Genomic DNA, 26,044 nt, shown 5'->3' on the forward strand with positions numbered 1-26,044 from the left:
TTAGCCCCTAATTGACTCATTACTAACCTATTGCAAGTGAAATAAATATTTTTATGACTAAAATACCCTCATATGTATTACGTGTTAATGCATGTAAGGAGGTATATTTTTACATTCTAAGGGTTGTTTAGTTCAAGAAAAAATATTTGACTTGCAATAAATTAATAGTCAATCAATCGAAAGTAAATATCAATTTTTATTTAATTTTTTTTGTTAATATGAGCAAATTCAGTGAATTTTGACTAATGGGGAATTTATTTATTATTCGAAAGCAAACTTTAGAGATGCTGAATTTAATTTTTCAAACTATAGGGGTTTATATATAATTATACTAAAACTTGGGGAGGGGAATGTAATTATTACTTTATCTAATTGTAACGTTAAAATTAACACATTTTTCTCTCTTTCCTTTATAATTTTCAACGGCAAACTGATCGTGACGTCGCGAGCCGCCTAAGCACGCTTTCGACAGTTTTGCACTTCTGTTTTTCGGGTTAATTAGTATATCTTTATGTGCAAGTCTTTTGGATTTTTCATAAAGGCTCCGGCTCCGACCGTCCTTGCTTCACCTCTTTTTCAGTGCGTGTGTGTGTGTGTGTGGGGAGACTCTGAAGAAATTCTCTGAGAGTCTTTAATGGAGAAGAAAAAAGAGAAAGAGAAAGAGAAAGAGAGGGAAAGTATGAGGTCATCAAGGAGACAGTTGAAGGCCATGCTCCGCAAGAACTGGCTTCTCAAGATTCGCCATCCCTTTGTCACCTGCGCCGAGGTCTCTACTTTTCGCACACTCCCGCACACTGTTTTTGTGACTGCGTACGGGCATACGTTCACTGTTCCGACAGAAGCAGTTTCTTAGTCTTTGCATGTTTCTTGGGTTTTAATTTTCTTGAATTTTGGTGCTAATGTACGAGTTTGCTTCTTGATTCTGCATGTTTCTTGGATTTCATTTTTCTAGTTTTCTTGAAATTTGGTGCTCATGTACGCAGTTTTCTTGATCTTGCATGTTTTCTTGGATTTGGTTCTTCTTAGGTTCTTGAAATTTGGTGCTAGTATACGCAGTTTCTTGGTTTTGCATGTCTAATTTGGTTGTTAAATTCTTGGAATTCTGTTTTCTTTTCTCATCTGATGAATTGGGGTATTCAAATTGGTAATCCTGAAGTCGGAAACCCACTTTGGAATTGCTAGTGTTGTTAAAATCAAGAATCTTGAGATTTCTTGGAAATACAAGTATGCATAAATTTATTTGTTTGTTGATTCTTCATCTTTTATTGTCAAATTGGATCGTTAATTGACGAGGTAAAACTTTCTCCTGTTCTCATAAAAGTTCCTCGCTCTCAATTTGTATCTTAAGTTACGCAACACTGCCATATAATCTTGATCAACAATTGCCAGTTTTTACTAAATTTGAAGACTGTCAGATACTTGGAAAATTTCATCATCATTTGGGTACTCAGATCATTTGAATTTTATTTCTCAAATACGGTTTTGGTTGGATTCAATTGGATAGGATTTTGATATTGCATTATTAAGTTATTATATTTCTGATGTATACATACATGTATAGAGCCACAATCCTATTTGTGTTCTATGCTTGTCTTTCTCTTTCTGTCTTCTTTGTTGTTGGACTTTGTTTCGATTAAGTTATTTATCATTATATGATTGCTGAACTGACCAAATTAAACCTTTTCATGTTGTTTATGGAAAATTACACTCGTCTCACTTCAATGCTGGTTTAGGTGTATACCAAGACTGATTTATTCATTTATTTTCATATCAATGTGGCAGGTTTTGCTTCCAACTATTGTTATGTTGTTGCTTATAGCCGTAAGGACAAGAGTTGATACACAACTACACCCTCCACAGCCGTATGTTCTATCTTTTTCCTCGTTATCTTTTGGACGTTCTATATGAAATTATCACTCATTGTTACTTCAAACTTCCTTTTTATTGTGTTTCTTGCTAAAAGAAATTGAGCCATCCAAGCAAATGAAGTGGTTAACAGCGCATGAACAATTTCCATATATATATAAGATTTAAAAACATCAAACTTTGTCTTGCAGTTCAAATTGTGTATGACTTACTTCACTATCAAATTGAAAGTTGATATGTAGAGGTTGAAAGAGAACAATCAAATATGAATGCAAGATGCATTTCACTGGCTGTTCTTAAATGTAAATGGAAAATATTGATATATTAAATTTTACTGAGAATGAAGGAGCCCTGCTGCAGATATATTAGAAAAGACATGCTTGTGGAAGTGGGAAAGGGTGACAAGTCTGCACCTTTTGACCAAATTTTGGAATTATTATGTGCCAAGCGTGAGTATTTAGCATTTGCACCTGATACAAGTCAGACAAGGATGATGATTAATGTGCTGTCTATAAAATTTCCTTTGCTGAAGGTGCGTGCCAATGCTTTCTTTCATATGCTCAATTGTAATGTTATTTGTTATATTCACCTATGAAGCTGTTCATATTGCTGTTATATAATTCATGACTTGTCAATTATTAGGTTATGGTCTATTAATTTGCCATTTCTGGTGTTCGCTGCTGGTGTTAGTGTCCTTATATATATTTGCTAGGTTATAATGAAAGCTTAGCTTTCTTTAGCCCATCTGGTAAGAAGCTGCAGTAGATGGTAATGCCACTGGCCCCATCTTCCATATGTCCCTAGATTTTTCTGGGCTTATCTGTGGTTTTTGCTTGGCCATCATTCCTGGACTGTTTCTGGACATTATTTCATTTGAATCTCCAATCTCTGGGCCTTATTTTGAAAGACATCATCTGAAAGATGATAACCAATTCCTGCATGCTTCTTTTTAACGTGGTTATGTTTTGACCAAATGCAAAAGTTGGTCGTTCCTTTCCCTTACCTGCAAATAAATTGAGAAATACTGTTCACCCAAATTTCCATCTCCATAACAAACATTGCATTGAAATCTGTAGGAAATGTCCCTTGAGTAAGTGCTTCTGGTAATTGAGAACATATTGACGTTTGAGGAGAAAAAACCAAAAAGGAAACCAAACCCATTGAAGTTACTCATTAATTTTCTTTGACATCTGAGCAAGTATTGGTACTAATTCTTATTGCATTTTTGTTATTTTAGTCTTTATATTAATTGGTTTGACATGAATGTTTGCGTAAATATAGAAACAAGAGGTATATTTTTAGATGCCTCTGGCTAGTTTCTACTTTTGTCTATGTAGATATCTTTTTTTTCTACTTTTCCTTACTAATAATGATTATACTACAATGTAATCCAGATGGCTGCAAAAGTTTACAAAGATGAAGAAGAGCTTGAAACATACATGAAGTCAAATCTTTATGGTGCTTATGATAAAGTGAAGTGAGTTTTGATTCCTTTCATTTTCTTGCTTTCTTTCTAGTGCAAGTCAATGGGGCAATAGTATGTAGAAAACAGTGTCTCATTGCTACAAGTGACTATAATTGTATGTAATGGTTAGCCTACAAGTATTGTTTGAGTTGCTTGCTGATGGTAGTCCACTAATGACATTCTTCCTGTAGTTGTTAGATATTTAACTTAACTATAGGTATATTCTGCGAGGCAATAGGGTCTTGGTTTTGAGGTATTGGTGATGGTTCAGAGTAGTAGTGACTCAACAATGCTGGAGAGTGATGGGAATTTGAATTGGAAGGGCAGGTGTTTGACTTCTTTTTTCTCTTTTTTGTTTATGCGTTGGAGAATATACTGTTAGATGCATTAATAAATTGGTAGCAATGGATGCCGAGTCACTGGGTGGTATTCACTGCCTTTTCAGTGTTCAGGAAGGTCTTTGAATTTCACTTTTAAAAGTGAGGGCCAAATGAAGTTCCTCGCTCTGTATTCAATCTCTACCCTTTACAATATGGGATTACTATGGACGAAAGTTTGATGACGTCTTTTTCATGATCAAATTTTCTTTTCTTATACACTGGCTTACAATATCCTGAAATTGGTTTATGTAAAGTCCTGGAGTAAGGAAAGAAGGGAACTTACACTATCTTTTTCTGTTTGTAGGAATTACACGAACCCGAAAATCAAAGGGGCAATTGTCTTTCATAATCAAGGCCCTCGGTTATTTGACTATAGCATTCGCTTGAATCACACATGGGCTTTTTCAGGATTCCCCAATGTTAAATCCATCATGGACACCAATGGCCCTTATCTCAATGACCTGGAATTAGGTGTGAACATAATACCGATATTCCAGTACAGCTTCAGTGGATTTTTAACTGTATGGACTCACATCCTTCTATACTTTCTGAGGAACTATTTGCTTTACGCAATTCACAATGTGCATTACTGTCTAGATGGCTCAAAATCTTCTTTAGTACAATATTGTGGATATGATGCAATCTCAATATCATGTTAAAGCAGGTTATAGCTTGTATTCCTTCATTTAGCACACTTGCAAAAATCAGGAATGGTTTTACCTTTCTAGTTCTTCAGCATGATGGACTTAATGACAAATGAATTCAGTGGTTTGAACATGATTTAAATGCTTTCATTTTTTTTTAATTACATTGAAGATATCTAGTGGACAGTGTAACGTAAGTAATGGATTCTTATGATGTCTATATCTGATGAAATATCTAGTGCTAATTTGTGCACTTTAAGAAAACAAACTCAAGTTGGTAATGGCTAGAACTGATGTGGTTTTGTATTTATCATTGTAAAATTAAGACCCCACTGCAGATGGGGAGAAAGTTACCCAACTTAGATACTAGAATTCAGGAGAACATCATCTCGTTATTTGTTTAAATTGCACATTTTCTTGATTTCTAACAACGTTGATTGGGGTACCGGAAAGATCAAATGTTTTACTGGCTCCTTCTTTTCTTAACAAATTTGTACATCACTGCTGTGAGAGAAATCTTTATATTATATATATAAAGACAGGTTTTGCAGGATATGTATTTGCCTGATTATTGGTGTTCCATGCGTGCCTATGAATGATGGCTTTTCTTTATCTGTATCTTTTCCTTTTCCTTTTCCTTTTTTTTTTACCAGTTGGTTTGGACAGGAGGGTTGGACGTCAGGTTGTTAAATAATTGGTTGACCTTTGTCAATGTCTAGAGAGATTACTGGTGGCATGGAGATATCAGGCTTAGTGGGTAACTTGGCTAGAATCTTGTGTGGAAGTTGCTTTTTCGGTGTCATCTTGTTGGCTTTGAAGTAGTAGTTTTTATCATGGTTTTGGGTTAACCAAAGCTCTTGCTATATGGACTACCTGGTACTATCCTTCTCCAATTTTAATTGTTGACAAGTGGAAAGGTCATTTAGGCATCAAATAGTAAACAAAATTTCACAGCTCTATGTATATTGAATGATATTAACAATAATAATGTCCCATAATGCACTTTAAATTTTGGCTTCAAGAAACTAGATTGATGGATGCCTTTCAAGTTTCTTAGTCGGGACGTAGAACTTGCTGACACTTCTTGTCTCTTTTGACGCTGTTACTCATATTTATTTAATTCCACTTGCAGCTTCAGCAAGTTATGGATTCATTTATTATATTTGCCGCACAACAAGTGACACACTCGGACACCAACGAGCTTCTATCATCAGTGGACTCAACTTCATTGCATACACAACTCAAGATCCCCTGGATGCAGTTTAGCCCTTCAAACATAAGACTTGCCCCATTTCCAACTCGTGAATACACAGATGATGAATTCCAGTCCATTGTCAAGAGAGTCATGGGAGTGCTGTATGTGTTCTTATAGCCATTGTTTCTTTGACATTAGCTCTTCAGCATTTTCTATCTGTGATGGCTAATAGTTTGTGCTTCCAGGAGCTAAATGGTTTTAACTTTTTTATCACATTGCTGAACAGTTACTTGCTGGGATTTCTCTATCCAATCTCTCGACTGATTAGTTATTCTGTTTTTGAAAAGGTAGTACATGACCCTCTTTTTCTTCTCAATTATTTCTGAACTAGATTTTAGTGGAATTACGTGTTCTCCTGGAATCTTTTTTTTTGTACTAAGTGCTCTTAGTTGCTGATGCACCAGGAGCAGAAGATCAAGGAAGGTCTTTATATGATGGGTCTCAAAAACAATATGTTTTATCTCTCGTGGTTTCTAACGTATGCACTGCAGGTTTGAGTTATACAAATATATTGTGACTAAAATTTATATTATGTCACATGTACATTTTCTTTCTTAATCTTCAAGGTGAAGTTTTTTGACTGTATTCTACAACACAGCACATATTCGCCTACTCACGTCTGTATTAGTATATATGTGCTGGTATGTTGTTTATAGATGCATATAGCATAATATCTGACTTAACGTGCAAAAATGCAATTGATAACATAAACTGCTTCTGTTAAATTTTGAGTATTGAAGAGAGACGAAGATTATAGCTCATTTTTAAGTAGATCAGTCATATTTTGGAATTTGGCACCAAATATGGTGAAGCTTTTGAAATCCTTCAAAATCTTCAACTAAACTGCCTCTTAATTGTACTGAAAATTTGTTATGTTTCACTGTAATGGCTGAAATTAAACTATACTGTTAACCGCCGAGGGAGTTATTAATTCCTTCACATTCTTCTGAAATTACACAACCATGAAATTTTACATTACAGGAATTAGACTGTTGAAAGTAAGCAGTTTACAGATAACTTTGGAAAGGATTGAGCTAAATATAAGAGCATTTGTTGGGTGATTTGAATAGGTTTTCAAACATTTATGTGTTTCATATTGTACCCTTTATCCACCTTATAAACCTGCACAAATCCATCATTTTTTTCCACATATTTGGGGATGTCTTGGCTTTATAGAAGCATGTTTGTTTCCATTGCTTCTCTTCCAGGCTTACGATCTCACGAAGCCTTTTCACTTGTTTGCCTTTTCACAGTGAGTCGCAAAGGAAATTCTTCTAAGTGTTTTTTCACTTGCGCAGTTTGCTGTCTCTTCTGGAATCATCACTCTTTGCACAATGGGAACCCTTTTTAAGTACAGTGACAAATCCCTGGTGTTCGTGTACTTCTTCTGCTTTGGACTGAGCTCAATAATGCTATCATTTCTGATTTCTACATTCTTCACTCGAGCAAAAACTGCAGTAGCGGTTGGGACGCTTGCTTTTCTTGCATCCTTCTTCCCTTATTATTCTGTGGATGACGAGTCTGTTTCGATGTAAGTATTATATGGTAAATTATAATACGAGTAGGTAATGTCTTTGATGGTCTATAAAATATCCCGTTTCTGTATGTTTGTAGGCTATTCAAGGTAATGGCTTCTCTTCTTTCACCCACAGCATTTGCCTTGGGGTCCATTAACTTTGCTGATTATGAACGTGCTCATGTTGGACTCCGATGGAGCAACATCTGGCGGGTATGTTTTTCATAAACTATGTTCTATGTTTATCTTCAGTTTCAAGAAGTCTCAAGTTCAATGTTACTACAGGATTCTTCTGGCGTTTGCTTTCTGTTCTGTCTTTTGATGATGTTGCTTGACACTTTCTTATACTGTGTGATTGGTCTATATTTAGATAAGGTATATCTTCTCATCTTATATTTTACTGATCTTTTATTCCAAAATGCTTTGCGCAGCATTTTAATGAGAACTCTCATCTCCTTGGCTCTGGGGAAGTGTAGATCTCTTTTAGTTTGGATATAATATTAAACTTGTATCTGTTACTATGAAATCAGGTCCTCCATAAGGAAAATGGGGTGCATGAAACTTGGAGTTCTATGTTTTTTAAGCCCTTTTGGAGGAAAAAGCATTCAAGCGAACAGTTTTCTTCCAGTTCAGTTGGTAAATTAATTTATGGCGACCTTGAGGAAAATGCTCCTCTTCTTGAAAGAGCTGTATATAAACCAGCTGTAGAAGCAATAAGCTTCGAAATGAAGCAACAAGAACTCGATGGACGGTAAGATATATTACAACTGGTACCTGAGTTTGCATGCAAAAGAACGGGAAAAGATATATATTCATCTCATTCTATGTTAATTTGTTCTCCAGATGTATTCAGATTAGAAATTTGCACAAGGTGTACACTTCTAAGAAGGCAAGGTGCTGCGCTGTCAATTCCTTACAGCTGACACTCTATGAAAATCAAATTCTCGCTCTTTTGGGTAACCACATTATTGTTTGCTTTTTGTGGCATACTGTTACCACTAAACTGGTTCATATGTAGGCTTGTGGTTCCTTGTTTCAATTATATCTTGTCTTTGATGAATTCTTTGTTTGTTTGGGTGGGCATAAACCTAAGTTGGTCCTTGAAACCATCGTTCTTATGGTCTCACGATTGCTCTTTGACTCTGTGTCTGAGTTTTTAACTTAATACTTGTCTATTAGCTCCATCTTCGAGAGTATCCATGTTTTTATAGATAAATGATCATGTTCAACCAAGAAACTCAACCTAAGTCAGTCAAGTAACTATATCTCAGTGGGATAGATCTGTGGTCCTGAAGCCCTGCCAATGCCTTTACTACCCTAATGCTGCTGAGTAATAACGGTTGTTCTCTGAGGTTAATAGCTTCTTTTATCCAGATATTTGTTTCTCTCATTCAGAAAGCCCTCATCCTTAACCAAGATTTTGTGTTCTAATATTTCGTGCGGTCAACACCTTTGAGATCTCATTTTTAGTTTCCGAAGTTAGCTAATCATAAGCCTTAATTTCTCGGTTTCTGTCGATGTAATTGTTAAACCTTTAGTTCATTCTTTGACTAGTTCTCCTGTCTTTTTCTTACTCATCTCTGCTTCCAGCCTTTTTATCTTACATAATATACTACCTTTTTTGGTAGCATTTTCTCATAGCACTGTTTGTCCCTTAGCTACAGGCATCGTCCTTTAGTTTCTCAAAACACCACTTTTAGGTTCTCAGTCATCCATTTTCACATCAGGTCTAGAGTGCCGTTGAAGTTTCTAATGGTCCCTACTTCATCATTTTCTACTATGCATGTCTTTAATGTCCCGGCTTTACATACCACTACACCTCCCTTTGTGACCGGTTGCAAAATGTTTAACTCCCAGTTATTTGCTTAATATATCAACGTTTATGCCCTGAATTGTGAAGTCAAACCCTCCTCTTGGATAATCCTGTCTTTTTATATTTCTAGCCAAGAAAATTACTTGATTTCTTACTCATCCTTACAAGAAAATTACTTGGATATCTCTCAAAATATTAGCAGTTAAGAGGCCAAAGCCATAGAGAATCTTTATAGCTGCAGTTCATAAGGCTTCTTGCCGATCATTACTTTATACTTCCATACAAGAACATACTAACGAATGCAAAAGCCTCATTGTTAAGGATGTGTCCTTTACTTTTTTATTTCATTTCTATTACAATGGTAATTTGCATGTTACGATGATTGATCTCAATTATATATCCCACAGGACATAATGGAGCTGGTAAAAGCACAACAATGTCCATGCTTGTCGGTCTTGTTCGCCCTACCTCTGGAGATGCACTAGTTTTTGGGAAGAACATCTTGACTGACATGGTAATATTGTCGGTTCTGTTTTATGTATGCTATATTCAATATATTGAATGAGCAACTGGGAACTTGATAGAAGCAATTTCTCCTGGCCTTGCATCTTTACCACGATTGGAAATAGAAGTTGTCAATATGATTTCAGGATCTAGAAGGGTCAAATGTTCCAGTTATGAAGGGCAGGAGTTAGTGCATCCTAGCATTAGCTCCATAGAACTCTTTTGGGAGGAAGGATATTTGCACTACAAAACCTCTTGGATAACATGGCCATTCAGCATGGTTTGGGCCTCACTTCCACCTACTTGTGGAAAAGAATTCCTCGTGCTAGACTTTAGAAGGAATAAAAATAGCCTCCACCTTTGGAGGAGTTAGAGGCAATATACATTAAATCTCACGTTTCTCTTGCAGCCAATATGAACCAAACCAGAATATGGACTTGTTAAAATGCTGATTAGGATTATTGAATGTCCTTAAAGCCTTAAATATCCTCTTACATGGACTACTAACTCTTGCCCAATTCCTTTGTTAATGCGTTAGCCTGGGATAAACCGCGATCCTTACCTTTTCTGTTGCTGTACCCTTTCAGACCACTAACTAGAAGAAAGTCCTCTTCTTTTGTTTCCCTTCTCCTTTCCCTCCTTTCTAATCCCTGCTGAAGCTAGTTGTATGCAATGCATACATATATATTTATAATTACGACCTCTTTGCATTAACGGCCTAATTTCAGTAGTTAATTCTTAATGCTGTATTAGAAAAATGTTATTTGAGGAACTTTTAAGTAGCCATACCAGAAGTGAATTTGAGTCGCATTGACAATTTTAGTTGTCAGTCGATCAGTGTTCTGTAGCTAGCACCTGGAACTATATGTGGTGCGGAAAGGGTTGATAGTTGGATCTATGTTCTTCAGATTAATGTTGATGTTGCTGCTGCACAGGCTAGAGCTCTTGAAAAGTATAGAACAATGACTGGTGGTTATTATTTTATTCATTAGAGTGATGCTTTAACATATTTGACTGGTTTCATCAAAGGACTAGGATCAGAATGATCAATCTGTCCATTATGTTCTCCTTGGTATTGATTATGTTCCCTAGCGGTGCTCACTATTTTATTGCTGATCCAAATTGGTCAGCATGAAGCCGCATGAAATAATTGATTCCAATCGATGCAAAATGTGAGGCCCGTTGTTCTTTGAAACTCATTTGTGCTAAGCTTATGAGAAAGAGCTTAAATCTCCTGAAAATTTGGAAGAGAATACGAAATAGCTAGAGTCCAGCCCTCTATATCCACGGGGTCCTCATTTTCAGAATGGTATCCATCTGCATTTGACATGTTAATGTACTAATGTGGTGTCTGATGACTCTGATCAGATGCTACAACACTTCTATAGCCTGAGAAACCTGTGAATACTTGTCAAACTCTGTACTTGTCTCAGTCCACTCTCTACTAGGACCTACCCTCCCACACCCTCGGCATAGTCTTGCTAACTTGCTTTGTCAGCAGTCTTTGGAGGTAAAATATCCTGTTAATTGTTTCCTTCTAGTTTTTCAGTTCATGAAGTTTTGAATTTTTCTTCTGATATTTTCATAGTTTGTTCACAAGTGCTGTTCTTATGCAAGGGGAAACCAGATTTTCATCTCTAGTTCTGAGTATTTCAGTTCCCCTCAATTAGGATCTGAAAGGTTGTGGCTGGGTATGAGGCATTGCTTATACTGACTTATTACTCAACCCAGTAGTGCTTGGCTTGATGATCTTTTAGATCAAGAAAAACTGATGGACAATAAACCATCTCTTTAGCCTCACCTCTGCCTTTTGGGAAACAGGTTATGTATCCAGATTTTGCTCTGGTTCTGGAAGTAAAACTATTGTTCTTTATGGTTTACTGTTACCTGAATGTTTTGGGTATTCTGTATCATGATTGGTAATGGTCTTTCATTTTACTAAATGCCTTTACTGACAATCTCAGTTTACAACATCATAACATCAGTAGGGATATCCAGAATTTATTTCAATGGCACACAGTACTATTATTTTGTTAAGTTGGATACTACGGTTTGTTGGTTTTGCAGGATGAAATTCGCCAAAGTTTGGGTGTTTGTCCGCAATATGATATTCTTTTTCCTGAGTTGACTGTAAGACAATTCTCTTCTTATCTTTGCCAATTTTCTTTTCATTTACTTTATCATTTCCAGTTTCTTTTTTATGCTTAAGCAAATTCAATGCTCTTAGCTTCATGTATCATTTTTGCAGAATTTATGTTCGTTTTTTTGACATTGTCAACTTTTAGCATCCTCCGTTATAATTTTCTATAATCATTGAGGTCACATAATTCTTGTTTGTAGTATGTAGATATGACAGACACATCATAAATCCATCTTGTTGTTCCTAGTACAACCGAAAGTTGAATACTATCTGTGATTGGAGTCCCCAGAATTGAAACTAATCAAACTCTGCAACATTGTTTTCTGAATGGTCTCTTTGAATTTTTATTTCAATCTTGGAGAAATAAAAAAGCGTACTTCTTTCCATTCTTTTTGAACTACTGTCTGAATTGAGAAGAATGTTGGCGTTTGCTTTTCTCAGGTGAAGGAGCATTTAGAAATATTTGCTAATATAAAGGGAGTGAATGAAGATTGTTTGGAGAATGTTGCAACTGAAATGGCTGAAGAAGTAAGTTTCTTTCACTGGGACGGCTAATGCAACTTATTCGGAACTGTTGTTCTATAGTGTTGAAGAACCTGCTTACCTGCTGTTTTTCTACATCTCTTTTCTTCATCTATTATTTACATCAGATTAAACTTATATTTCTTGATTGTAAAAGCTGTATTTAGTTTTTATGTGTTGCTGATTACTGCTGAGAGATACTTTGTGCAAATAATCTTTAATTAGGTGGGTTTGGCGGACAAACTAAATACTTTTGTAAGGGCTCTTTCTGGAGGTATGAGGAGGAAGTTATCTCTAGGAATTGCACTCATAGGAAACAGCAAGGTTTGTATGAGTTTTGAACAATATCCGCTGATTTTCATTATTGATGCTAAAATGTGTTCTTAAGTAATACAGGTTATCATCCTTGATGAACCCACAAGTGGAATGGATCCATACTCGATGCGGTTGACATGGCAGTTAATCAAAAGAATAAAAAAGGGAAGGATAATACTACTGACTACTCACTCCATGGATGAGGCAGATGCTCTAGGAGATCGGATAGCTATCATGGCTAATGGCTCTATTAAATGCTGTGGAAGGTTCTTGCTACTCAAATTTTATATTGTTTCTATGACTAATTTCAGGGATAATTTACACATGTAGAACTTTTGCTAGAAGAAGAAAAACATATAACATTCCCCATTAAAGAAAAAGAGAGGGAAAAAACTAGGAGGGAAGGAAGAGCTGCATTGGATGGAAGTTTGATATCCAAAGCAGAATAATGATGCACAAGAGCTGGCTTTATTTCATGCAATCTTATAGTCTTGTCTATTTTTCAACAGTTCCTTTTTCTTAAAGCAGCAATATGGTGTTGGTTATACTCTTACTCTCGTAAAGGTATGCAACATCTCACTTTGCTTATGTTGTTAGAGTTATTTTTTGGACTTTTAATATTCTCTCATGGTGATTTATTCGTCTTCAGGCTACACCAAATGCTTCAGCAGTAGCTGATATTGTTTACAGTCACATCCCATCCGCAACATGCGTGAGCGAGGTATTCTTCTAACATTTAGACCCTATGTTATTCAGTCATCCAACAAGAGCACTTTCTCCATTTTTACCTGATCGGCGATGGGGGCTGTTTTTATTATCAATGTTACAAAATTCTCATTACATGCACTTTTGGAAATAAAAGCATACTACTTCTGAACAATGCATATATCCATGATGATTATGGCATTTCTCAAATAGTCACCTGGCCTTTCTTGTACCTTTGCAGGTTGGTAATGAGATTTCCTTCAAGCTCCCTATTGCATCCTCATCATCCTTTGAGAGCATGTTTCGGGAAATAGAGCGTTGCATGCAAAGGTCAAATCTTAACTTTGAGACTCCAGACTGTGGGGACAGTACATTTCTTGGCATCGAGAGTTATGGTATTTCTGTCACAACTCTGGAGGAGGTATTCCTTAGAGTCGCTGGAGGTGATTTTGATGGAACTGACTATGTTATTGAGGAGAAGCCTCTAACCGCACCTAATTTGGATGTCAATCAACAGAGCCAAAATAATGCTTCAGAAAGAATCTTTTGCTCAAAAGTCTGTAAAAATTATATTGAAGTTATTGGTTTTATATTCTCCATAATGGGGAAAGCTAGTAGTTTATTTTTGGTGACGACACTGCATGTCATAAAGTTCCTCAGTATGCAGTGTTGTTGCGCTTGTATACTTTCGAGGTCAACTTTCTGGAAACACTCAAAAGCTTTACTGATAAAGAGAGCAGTCTCAGCTCGGCGAGATCAAAAGACGATTATTTTTCAGCTGCTAATTCCTGCCATCTTCTTGCTGTTGGGTCTTCTTATGATCAAGCTAAAGCCACATCCTGACCAGCAATCAGTGACCTTTACAACTTCTCACTTTAATCCTCTATTAACTGGTGGAGGTGGTGGTGGACCAATTCCTTTTGACTTATCCTTAGAAATTGCCAAAGAGGTTTCTGAAGTTCCTATTTTCTTACTATGTTTTGTTTGTATATACAGAAAGATTACTCTATCAATTGTTTTGCACATTCCACAGGTTTCCGAGCATGTACATGGAGGCTGGATTCAAAGATTTAGACAAAGTACATACAGATTTCCTGATCCAAGGAGGGCATTGGATGATGCTATCGAAGCTGCAGGGCCATCTTTGGGTCCCATTTTACTTTCAATGAGTGAATATCTGATGTCTAGCTATAATGAATCCTATCAGTCAAGGTACTTTATATTTCATCGCTTTTCAGTTCTTATTTCATGTTCCAACCTTGTTTTTGACATTAATTTCAGGAATAAAAAATGTCTTTAAACTATTATGGGTTCCCATACAAGTTGCTTGATGTCATTTTATTATCAAGGGATTCCGGATCTGTTTCAATGATATTGACCTTGGAACTCCTTACTACAAAATATATTGTGGACCACATGGGGGCCAAGCAGTCATCTAAAGAGACATAGATGCAACAGGAGTTGCCCGTCCTTTGTTTTTTCTCTTTTCTTTGTTCATTTGTGTGACAAAGAAAGCTGAGTAGTAGGTCTTATCTAGTGTGCTCTTTTTGTGATGCTTATTGAGATTGTTGTCTGAGAACAGCATGAGTTCCATTCTGTTCTGTCTTCTAGTTTGCCGAATTTGAGTTTTTCAGATAACTTAGCTTTGCAAGCAAAATTGTCTCCTCTGCAAATAATCTTGCTTTAAACCTCATTATTGTGTTGTATACAAGTCTTTACAAAAAATATTGTAGATAAACAGTGTTCCCTAACTAGAATTGACTAGAGATTGTGATAACATATTTCTATGGAGCAACTTTTCATAGTTATACAAATAGCTTTGGTTAACAATTCTTTATATAGTTCTTATGTTTTTACTTTTTTTTTTGAAAATTTTCTTTTTCTTTTAAGTTGATAGGGATTCAACTGAGTTTTGATAGGATAAGACTGACCTGCTGAAGTTTTATTTCTTTAATTCTTATTTGGGGGTTAGCTAAGCCAGGTACGGAATGCCTGGTCAATTTCAAATGCATAAAATGCTCGGAGGTTTGTGCACTTTATCATTACTCCATCCAAAATTGATTCCTTATTTGTAGATTGAAATTAATTAAAAAAAGTTACGTCTTGGTTTGTGGCCAGCTATGTAGTGAAGAACTTTGTTGAAGGGTGCTACTTGTTAATTTTTGGTTAGCCATCTGTTGTACTATCCTTGCAGTTTTATATTTACTGCCTATTTGCATATGTACTTTGTTTTTACTATTTCTTATGCTTCTCGTGTACAGATATGGAGCAGTAGTTATGGATGCACAAAGTGAAGACGGGAGCCTCGGTTATACTGTTCTTCACAACAGTTCTTGTCAGCATGCTGCTCCGACCTATATTAATTTGATAAACTCAGCGATACTCAGGCTCGCGACTCTTAATGAGAATATGACTATTCAAACACGTAATCACCCATTGCCAATGACAAAGAGTCAGCTCCAGCAACGCCATGTATGTTTGGAATTCGTTAAGTAAACAAATTCCATGTTTTGCATTTTAGGATAAGTTTCATTTTGAATGACGAAATCAACTCAGTGTTGAATTGATTTTGATGCTTTTGCTTGGGACATGATAACCAATTAATTCAACTTTTAAGATTTAGTCCTTTCAATATCATTACGGTTTCCATACAAAATTTGAACTTTAATATCTGCTGTGGCCAAAAAGAAAAAACTCATAAAATTACGGTTCAACGTGGCTGTATATGCTGTACCCTATAATGCTCGTCTAATAGATGTTTGTTCTTTCTGTGACTGTCTGTTGAGCTGCTACATATAATTTTTGTATTAGGTTTAATGCTTCCGATAATTATGTGCAGGATCTTGATGCCTTTGAAGTTGCTAATGTTGTTACTATTGCTTTCTCATTCATTTCTGCTTCATTTGATGAAGAAACTATCACATACATGCACATGACATTGTCTATGTACTGCTAACTAGTACTATTTGAGAAATTCATACTACTAATGTTGTTGGTTAACAATTTGAAAAACAGAGGTTTCGTATTAGTTTCCCAAGTTTGTGGATAGAAGCACTAAAACGTATGGGTGGACTGGAGAATGAATAGTTGGAGGAATTGGTTCTGAAGTCTCCTTCACACTCTCAAACTATCAACCTACTATTCATAGTTACAAATGGAATATTATCCTGCTCAGCAATATGAGATTAATTGGCCTTAGAGAACAACATTTTACAAGCAATATTAATGAATAACCATTGTCTGTTTCTTTCACCTATGATTTAGAGGAGAACAACATTGCAACTCTTTTATGTAGGTGTAAGTTGCAATTATGTTTTTACTGCTTCCTGTTTTGACTTGGTGCTTTCATATTTTTGGAAAACCAATCATTCCACTGAGAGGATAAGGTATAGTTAGCTCACATCTGATGCACTAATTTTCCAGGCTCCCTAATTTATTAGAATTTGTTGTTAATTGTTTCAAATTTTTGTCTTGCTAAATATTTATATTTTTAGCAAAAAAAACTCATTCTAATATTGTTTTTCATTATTAACCAATACATGGTAACATTACAAATAATTGAATTTTCAAACGTCTTCTCACCTTAGTTCAAAATTCTCAGTAATGTAACACAACAGTGAAAGCTTCTCTTTTGACTACTTGCATCTTCTTCTTTCAACTAGCCTGTTATCAACTGGAAGTTTCTAGTAAAACCTTGAATGTTCATATTGTTCAGGGTCATGCTCTTAAATCTGAAAATAATAGGAAATCGATGGTGATAAGCATGATATGTGGGCGACTATCCAAGATCTTAGTGCAAATCAAGGTTTCACGTTGTAAAAGTTAGCTTATTATTTTAATTGTTGTTGCGTGGTCTGGATTTACATATTAGAAATAAGAATTTATTTTGATTCAAGTGCCTGAAAATGGGATGTCATGTTTGTAGGAGACAGATTAGGGAAACACTAATGAAATTTTTTCACTGATTGTGGTCATGGACAGAAGAGTAAGTTTATATTGCTTCGTGGAGTTTTGGACTTAATAGAAAGAAAGTGATGAGGGAAATGTTGGACTTAATATAAGAGCGAGCATCATACTGGATATACCTACATCTTAATGGTGGCAGAATATAAGAATATATTCAGAAAAGAAGTGTTGGGCAGAATATGCTCTTATAATTTCTTGTCTGATTATAGACTATGTTCATTGTAGTATGTTCATTTTATCAGTTTTGATGCAGGAACGTGAAGTAAAAGCCAAGCACCAGCAACTTATAAGTGGGGTATGGTAATTTTCCTTAAAAATGTCAGCTTCTTTAGTTCTTTCAAGGTTCTCTGAAGTCTGAATTGACACTCTGTTTGCTGTTTATTATCCCTTTTTAGGTGTCTTTGCTCTCATATTGGGCTTCCACATACCTTTGGGACTTCATCAGCTTTCTATTTCCTTCATCTTTCGCGATCTTCCTCTTTTGCGCATTTGGTATGTTCTTGGACTTTGTGCCTTTTCATGGGTTATATTGTAGTGATAATATACTTTGTTACGTGATTTTGTTTACTTACATATGTTGAAAGTCACAGATACACTCCGCTTCCCTTGAGGTTTGGTATAATTACTCGCACATCCCCTTTGGTTTGAGAAATTACATATAGCACCCCTGAGGTTTGCTTCCGTCTAACAAATAAGTTGTTCCTCTGTTAGGCGAACTAATTAGTTCGCCGATTGATTTGTTACTGACTTATTGAAGGTCAAATAAATTTTTGGGTAAATTATATTTTGCCATCCGAACTATGCCCGTTTTTTCACTTTGCCATCGTTGTGACGTTTCTCAACTTTGCGAAATTTTGCACTTTGCCATATTACAGGTTTGCTTCCGTCTAACAAATAAGTTGTTCCTCTGTTAGGCGAATTAATTCGCCGATTGATTTATTACTGACTTATTGATTGAAGGTCAAATAAATCTTTGGGTAAATTATATTTTGCCATTCGAACTATGCCCGTTTTTTCACTTTGCCATCGTCGTGACGTTTCTCAACTTTGCAAAATTTTGCACTTTGCCATATATGACCGGAAAAATATCTTATCAGATAACCCTTAGATATTGTATGTGCACTGCATGCGACTTTTTTTCGATAAAAAACTTGGTTGAAAAACAATTATAAATGGCAAAATGCAAATTTTTGTAAAGTTGAGATGATAAGTTGACATAAAAAAAAGTTTAGTGGGCAAAGTGTGGAAAAAAAGGGATCATAGTTCAGATGGCAATGTGCAATTAACCCTAAATCTTTTTCATCATCAAATTACCCTTGTATGTTTTCACGCGTTAAAGTATGTGACAAGGTACTCACCGTTATAAGGGTAGGTTAGTAAAAAAAAAATTGTTTGACGTGCAATAAGTCAATCAAGAGTATATATCACTTTTCATTCAATTTTTTATTTTTTGTTAATATCGACAAATTCAGTAAGTTTTGATTAACGGGTGACTTATTTGTTAGACGGAAGCAAACTTCAGGTGTGCTAGATGTAATTTTCCAAACCACGGGGGTTTATGTGTAATTACACCAAACCAGGGGAATGTAATTTTTTAATGAAACATTTTCACGGAAGAATAGAATTTGTATGTTCAGTTTCTGTGATGAAAGGTGATGAAGTTTTTGTGATGGAAGGTGATGAAGGCCACATGAATAAAATTTCCCGTGATTCAAGTTGTCAGTTTCTAAATTTAAACCTCTTAGTTAGATCATTCTGATGATCCATAACTTTCTTGAAATCCATTTATGAAGGGCTGGATCAATTCATTGGAAGGGACTCTTTCTTCTCGACCGTCCTTATGTTCATGGGATATGGACTTTCCATAGCATCATCGACTTATTGCCTCACTTTTTTCTTTTCTGAACATAGCATGGCACAGGTATTGATTCCACACTTCATTTGTATCCGGGATTTTTACTTCATTCAATTGCTGAAATTTTTTATATATGCCTGCAGAATGTTGTCCTCTTGGTACATTTTTTCACTGGTCTCGTTCTTATGGTTATATCTTTTATAATGGGGCTTATAGAGTCAACTGCACGAGCCAATTCTCTTCTAAAGGTTGGATTTTTTTCTCCTTTTAAATAATTATGTTGCCAGCAGTGATACATTATTCATTTAAGTGGTTGAAAAATGATATGTATGGTTTGCCTTTTGGTTAACAAATATTTTGGATTGATTTTGTTTTTAAAATTTTGGTGTCTGCATTACCCCCTATTAGAGCTGAATTGTTGATATCTGCATGCTTTTCAAGTTACATTGGGACCAAATTTTACTTGTATAAGGTGATCATTTTTGCATGCTCTTCTCAAATAGGAAAAAGACTTAATACTTCATATATCTATGCTTTATGTCTTTCTTTGGATTCAGATGTGACATAAAACTGTTTTAGATGCCTTGCTTGTGGAAAAATCTGGTTAGTGCAACTTAAGTTAAATTATGTCATGTTTGTGTAATTAGATGTGTGTAGGGGATAGTGGTATAATCATTATGGTGATCAATCATATGCCCTTGTTACATGTGAAGGTTTTACTTTCAAACGTTTTCTTGCATATACTATGTTGCATGAGGAATGGATTATCACAATCATCTAAGAAATGATATTTTCTTTCAGAATTTCTTCAGATTGTCGCCAGGGTTTTGCTTTGCTGATGGATTAGCTTCATTAGCTCTTCTGCGACAGGGGATGAAAAAGGGATCTGGTGATAGTGTTTTTGACTGGAACGTCACTGGTGCCTCTATATCTTATTTGGGTGCAGAGGTGCTTCTCTAATCTCATGATGTGGTTCAACTTCGCAGGGATTTGGGTTTAGTTGCCACTTTTTCTTTCTTTATTGCATAAAAAGTATCAGATACCGCCATAGCTCCTTTTTAAGGTTTTAATTTATATTGGTTCTGTAGTATTTAATTTTCCTTACTGTTAAGTGGTTTCTTTGTAATTTTTCGGATATTATTGCTTCCATGACTTTCCTGCATGTTCTGCAAGGGAACATGTTTCTGTAGTCAGTCATCCTATGACATAATCTTCCATATACATTAGTCGTAAATTCAAGTAGCACTTTGAGAATAACTGCTTTGTAATGTGTAGGGCATCATTTACTTTGTCTTGACACTTGGACTTGAAGTCCTGCTTCAGCACAAGATAAATTTTGCAACAGCCTCGGACTTGTGGAAGAGTATAAGAAAAAAAGTTTATGCAGCATCCAGTAGCTCTTTAGAACCTCTTCTTGAATCATCCTCAGAAGAAAATTGTGATTTTGAGGACATTGATGTAAAAGCAGAAAGAAATAGGGTACTATCAGGTGGAGTTCGTAATGCAATTATTTACCTTCGTAATCTTCGAAAGGTACTCAGCACATTCAATATTCAACAGTGTGGTTAAATTTTGATTTAGTCATTTCTAAGTTATATGTTTCTGGTTTCAGGTGTATCCAGGAGCGAAGCAGCATGGTTCCAAAATTGCTGTTCATTCACTGACTTTCTCAGTACAAGAAGGAGAGTGTTTTGGTTTTCTAGGAACCAATGGAGCAGGAAAAACAACCACCCTATCTATGCTGTCTGGTAAAACTGACTGTTATATTTTTCTGCCTTTATTTGTCACATCTTTGATGAGTACTTTGTAATTTTACCAGAAAAGAGTGACTAATCCATGCCATACAAGTCTTAACAATCAAAGATGCCTATCCAAAACAAATAAGAAAAGATATTCGCAAATCCCAAATATTCTAACAGCCTTTCTACTTTTTACATAGTATAAGAGCAGGTTCAGAAAAAAATGAGTGAGAAAGGAAATTTTATATATTTATTTATATGTTCCTTTTTTAAAAAAGAAAAAGAAAGAGAGAACAAAGAGAAGACTTAGGGCTGGTTCTGATGAAGGCTCAAAAGACCTAGCACCAACATCGAGGATAGATTAGGGCATTAGACAAGGTGGTGTCAGTATTTCTCTAGTAGGCGAAATAGTTGCGAGCTGGTTAAATAACACCAAGACCAGGGGAAAATTTGGCCATCAGAAATTGCTCCCTTTGAGATTTTCTAGTTTGGGGGACTAGACAAAATATGGACAAGCTTGTTTTGAGAACTAAGAAACAATTTAAAAGTCTTGCCAGTTCATTTCACAGTTGTATGCAGAGTACCTTTATGGTCAGAATTGGATGCCATTGTAAAAGGGATTTAGATAGACAGTAGAGGAAAAAATGTCCCAGGACAAAAACATCAATAAGATATAGCCAACCCACACAATCACAACGCTTCTTGTCGGCACAGCATTTTAGACAGAAAAAACACCCAAACCATAGTAACGAGAATGAAAAAGGGAGCCAAAGGAACTTAGTCATGTTCAGAGGCTGGAGATGGGAGTTGTAGCACGCGACGGGGTGTGACCGGTCGGAGGTGAGCATTAGTTGCTAGTCAAATGCCCAGAAGAAAGATGCCAGTTGTGAGACAATGGCTGAGCGCAGCTGCGTAACTACAATGTGCAGTTGCTTGTGGTGGCAAAAGGAGAACATGTGATCGAACGCAGAGTGGACACTAGCAGCAAGTAGGTGGGTGTTTGTTTCTTGGTGGATCTTGGGTGGCTATTGTTGGAGTCGAGCACTTGGGTCTTGTACATTGTTTCCTCACTCTCCTTTTTCCCCTCTCTCTTATTTTCCATTTTTTTAATAATAAACAAATATATAATATGTATTTTTTTTATATATCTATTTTTCTCTCAACATGCTCGAATACGATGTCAGTATTGGAGAATGGAAACTAAGTTGTATTTATCGGAGGAGATTGGACTTGCAGATCAACAATTAACCTACCAAACATAACAATCCTAGGAGCTATATACAAATGATATCATATCTGCTAACTTCTCCCATAGTCATGTTGCCACCAATGGATGTCATTGAGGAGGATCTCTTGAAGATATTTTGCTTTGTCATAGTACATTTCAGAGCTTATATGAGTTTAAGTATCAAATAAGGTATCGTCGTTATTAGTTTGCCTTGGCCCTTGTGTTTGTTTTCATTTTTAAAAAATGTTGAACATACCTAAACATTAAATATATTTCATCTATATGATGTACAATTGCCAATTATGATGTTTTCCTTATCTAATTGTTGAGTGCAGGAGAAGAACGGCCCAGCGCTGGAACTGCATTTATTTTTGGTAGAGATATTAGATCAGACCCGAAGGCTGCTCGTCACCATGTATGTAGTGCTTTTCCTGATACGTCTCTATTTCTGTTTTGGGCTGGCTAATAGGTCTGTTTTTCTGAGTTTATGTAAATATCATCTGATTGATATCTTTCATTAACTTTTACCTCTCAGATTGGATATTGTCCTCAATTTGATGCTCTGCTTGAATTCGTCACGGTCCGGGAACACCTTGATCTCTACGCTAGAATAAAAGGAGTGGAAGAGTATCAGCTCGAACGTGTAAGCCTTTGAGCGTTACTTCCTCTTAATGTTTCCATCAAATGTGAATTCTTCATAGGTGAGAGCATGAAGCTGCTTTGCAGCATGCTGATTACCTGGTGCTTAATTGATTTAATGTGCAAACTTAGGTTTATACATTGTCATTACAACAGCTGTGGTTTTTGCTGCAGAACTACTCATAAACATTTTGTCCATTAGCATCTTTAGTTATTTCTTTGTGAAATCTCTTTATCGATTTTAATTTTGCTGACTCAGTTGTCAAAAGCTTAGCTATAGAAGATTAGCCTTCCCAATACTCCATAAGAAAAAAGATTGTAACTCCTTGCAACTTGTCTTAATTGATACATATATTTTGATATGCATTGTGCAGTTTATATACATATTAAATGTTAGTGATTGATGCTTGTGATGAATACAGGTTGTCATGGAAAAGTTAGTTGAGTTCGACTTGTTAAAACATGCTGATAAGCCAGCATATGCATTAAGTGGGGGAAACAAACGTAAATTATCTGTTGCAATTGCAATGATTGGGGATCCTCCGGTCATCATTCTTGATGAACCATCTACTGGTATTTATCTTTGTGATTTGCCTTTCCTCTCTACGCCATCTTGGTTTTTACATTGCGGAAATGTCTCAAAACGACTTCGACAGAACTTGGGTGCTATGCATGCATAAGCTATTTTGTTTCTTTGTTTTATGTTATGTGGCACCAACAGCCAACACCTAGAATGGAATTAAAGGAAACTTGCTTCATAGTTTAACTAGGAAGATGTCAAAAGAAGAAAAGTGAAAAATCAGGTGTTCTTTAATGAAGCCTAATCAGGATAACTTAGAATTGGGTTACGTGACAACCTTTACCTATGTACTTGATGTGTGACAAACAGATAAAACCTCCATAGAGATGGCGTCCATTTTATACATCTTACTGGAAAAACTTGTTCTTGCGTGTATCTTTAGAAAGATAGGTTTTAATCTCAAACTATGTGTAGACCAAGGAAATGTAGTATGAAGGGATAACACATATGGAGAGTTATCAGGAGAGGGAATTAGAGACACACAGTGTGTGTGTGTGTGTGTGTGAGAGAGAGAGAGAGAGAGGAGAGATGTTAAAATAACTATGGCTTACCAAATTAGTGAAATTATCTATCTTATGGCATTTCAACACCTTTCATGAATAGAAGAAGTGGTTATAGGATTCTGTAGGTTTTTCCGTGAAAACTGGGCTGACATAAATACCCTTAAGGTGTTGTAAATGCTCTCTTCACTCTCTTCTTGAATGCCTTGTAGATCTTTCATATTTTTGCATTCACATGATTATTAAAAACTTAAGAAGCAGCACACGTCATGATATTTCAGGAATGGATCCCATTGCGAAAAGATTCATGTGGGAAGTTATATCACGTTTATCAACCAGACAAGGAAAGACTGCTGTTATTCTAACAACCCACAGCATGAATGAAGCTCAAGCTCTCTGCACCAGGATTGGTATAATGGTATTTCTCTATACATTTTCCTAGACTGTAATTTTCTTTGAGGTATATAGAAGTATTATTTTTCTCTTCTCTCAAATTTCATGTTCTCATAGGTTGGAGGCAAGCTAAGATGCATTGGGAGTCCTCAGCATCTGAAAAACAGATTTGGCAATCATCTGGAACTTGAGGTATTTTTCCGTATCTCTTATCATAAGCTTCAACATTTTCATGCTCATAATTTTAAAATTTTACACCTTCAGGTTAAACCTACTGAAGTAAGCTCTTTCGACTTGAATTCTACGTGCCAAGCAATTCGGGAGACATTCTTTGACCTTCCTTCTCATACACGGAGTATATTCAGCGACCTCGAAGTTTGCATAGGGGGTACTGATGTGCTGGCAGCTGATAAAGCAGCAGAGATCAGCTTATCAAAGGAGATAATTGTAGCAATTGGACGATGGTTCGGCAATGCTGAAAGAGTGGAGAGTCTTGTATCTGCAGCTAGCGATTCTTGTGGGGTCTTTAGTGAACAGCTGTCCGAGCAGTTGCGTCGAGATGGTATGCCAACTCCTTGCACTTCACCAATTGTTATCCTATAATGGGGCTTGAGAAATAATATCTAATTATTGTTTGGGATCATAATTTCTTAGGTGGTATCCCACTGCCAGTATTTTCAGAGTGGTGGTTAACCAAAGAAAAATTTTCGGCAATTGATTCATTCATTCAATCTTCCTTTCCTGGTGCTACTTATCAAAGCTGTGATGGATTGAGCATCAAATATCAGGTCTGTCACGGTCGAGTATATTATGTTTTGAGAACGGACATTTTTCTTCTGTACAATATTACTATGAAGGGGAATGAATTTATACAACCCTGTATATTTGCAGCTGCCGTATGCTGAAGACCTCTCACTTGCTGATGTTTTTGGACATATGGAAAGGAACAGGTACGATAAAAGTATTTTGCTTTTTCTTGCTTCCTTGGATCATCACAATCAACGCATTCTAAAACTTACCTTCTGCAGAAATGCACTCGGTATATCAGAGTATAGCATCAGCCAATCGACACTAGAAACCATTTTCAACCATTTTGCAACTAACTCATGAGGTAAAACCATGACACTGTATCTGGAGAAAGGTACTTCTAAATTTTTAACTCCCCCTTGCAAACTATGACAATTTTGTGACCGTAAACAGTAGAGCTGTACATATGTTAAAAATATATGTACGATACAAGCAGTTTAAGTGATGTCTCTCTTTGAGTTGAATCCTTTAACTTATAATTTCTTTATGTGAGTGAGTGATTATAACAAGAAGTCGACTAATTTTTACAAGCATTTTTATATGGATTTGCAATGAAAACACCGAATAGTATAGATCATGTCATGTCAGCATATTGACCTACGTTTTGTTGACGTGGCATGACAAATAGTATTCTCAATATTTTCACGTAACAATTGAAATTGGCATTTTTATTTATATTCTCTATTAGTTTCTAAGTACTAATACATGTAATTAGTTTGTAAGTACATCTCAATTCTCATGGTCATAAGCTAATCTAAATCTGAATATTTTGTTTCTATTGTCTATTTTTATATATAATCATATTTGTGTACACTTCATATTATAAGAGTTTGAGTATCACATATATATAGTCCTTACCTTTTCTTTTTCTAAAAGATAAAAATATATGAAGTCATTAAAACATTAAATCGGTCAACTTTGTTAGAGATATTATTTTTTTTGGAAAAATGTAATCTTCATAAATGAGTAAAATTATAATACAACAACGCTCTCATCTAGGCACTATCCTTAATAGGCCAAGGAATACGCCATTGTCTGTATAATGCACGTGTATTAATAGAACTAGCTAACTCAATGCTAATTATTCGGTGCCGAATATCCTCTACAATTAACCTAGCCAATGTAGAAGGCAGTCTCTCCTCATGCTCGAATTTTCTCATATTCCGCTCCTTCCATATATGATAAACGCACGAGCCAAGTAATGCACGGTAG

At 35.8% G+C, this 26,044-nt stretch overlaps 1 protein-coding gene across 1 annotated transcript; it reads left to right on the plus strand.

Moving 5' to 3' along the window:
- Positions 496-25,341, plus strand: LOC105159830 (ABC transporter A family member 1). The gene is made up of 40 exons (XM_011077031.2): positions 496-766; positions 1,783-1,862; positions 2,227-2,398; positions 3,261-3,343; positions 4,016-4,232; positions 5,488-5,711; positions 5,837-5,897; positions 6,015-6,101; positions 6,909-7,141; positions 7,225-7,339; positions 7,412-7,501; positions 7,657-7,877; positions 7,970-8,082; positions 9,347-9,453; positions 11,511-11,573; positions 12,025-12,111; positions 12,331-12,429; positions 12,502-12,686; positions 12,930-12,984; positions 13,070-13,141; positions 13,367-14,074; positions 14,159-14,337; positions 15,387-15,597; positions 15,965-16,046; positions 17,343-17,386; positions 17,487-17,583; positions 18,885-19,012; positions 19,090-19,194; positions 19,748-19,894; positions 20,222-20,479; positions 20,559-20,694; positions 22,249-22,328; positions 22,449-22,556; positions 22,975-23,125; positions 23,914-24,050; positions 24,143-24,217; positions 24,290-24,587; positions 24,680-24,813; positions 24,917-24,975; positions 25,054-25,341. Exons 1-40 carry the CDS (start codon positions 635-637, stop codon positions 25,133-25,135), a joined length of 5,715 nt encoding a protein of 1,904 aa, XP_011075333.1. The 5' UTR covers positions 496-634; the 3' UTR covers positions 25,136-25,341.

Source organism: Sesamum indicum, linkage group LG4 (assembly GCF_000512975.1).
Source record: "Sesamum indicum cultivar Zhongzhi No. 13 linkage group LG4, S_indicum_v1.0, whole genome shotgun sequence".
Taxonomy (NCBI): Eukaryota; Viridiplantae; Streptophyta; class Magnoliopsida; order Lamiales; family Pedaliaceae; genus Sesamum; species Sesamum indicum.

Excerpts from the sequence above, each read along its gene's own strand:
- LOC105159830 (XM_011077031.2), top strand. The coding sequence starts at position 635 with ATGGAGAAGAAAAAAGAGAAAGAGAAAGAGAAAGAGAGGGAAAGTATG. Across the intron at positions 20,480-20,558 it reads ACCTTCGTAATCTTCGAAAG|GTGTATCCAGGAGCGAAGCA; the intron begins GTACTCAGCACA and ends TTCTGGTTTCAG. Across the intron at positions 20,695-22,248 it reads CACCCTATCTATGCTGTCTG|GAGAAGAACGGCCCAGCGCT; the intron begins GTAAAACTGACT and ends TGTTGAGTGCAG.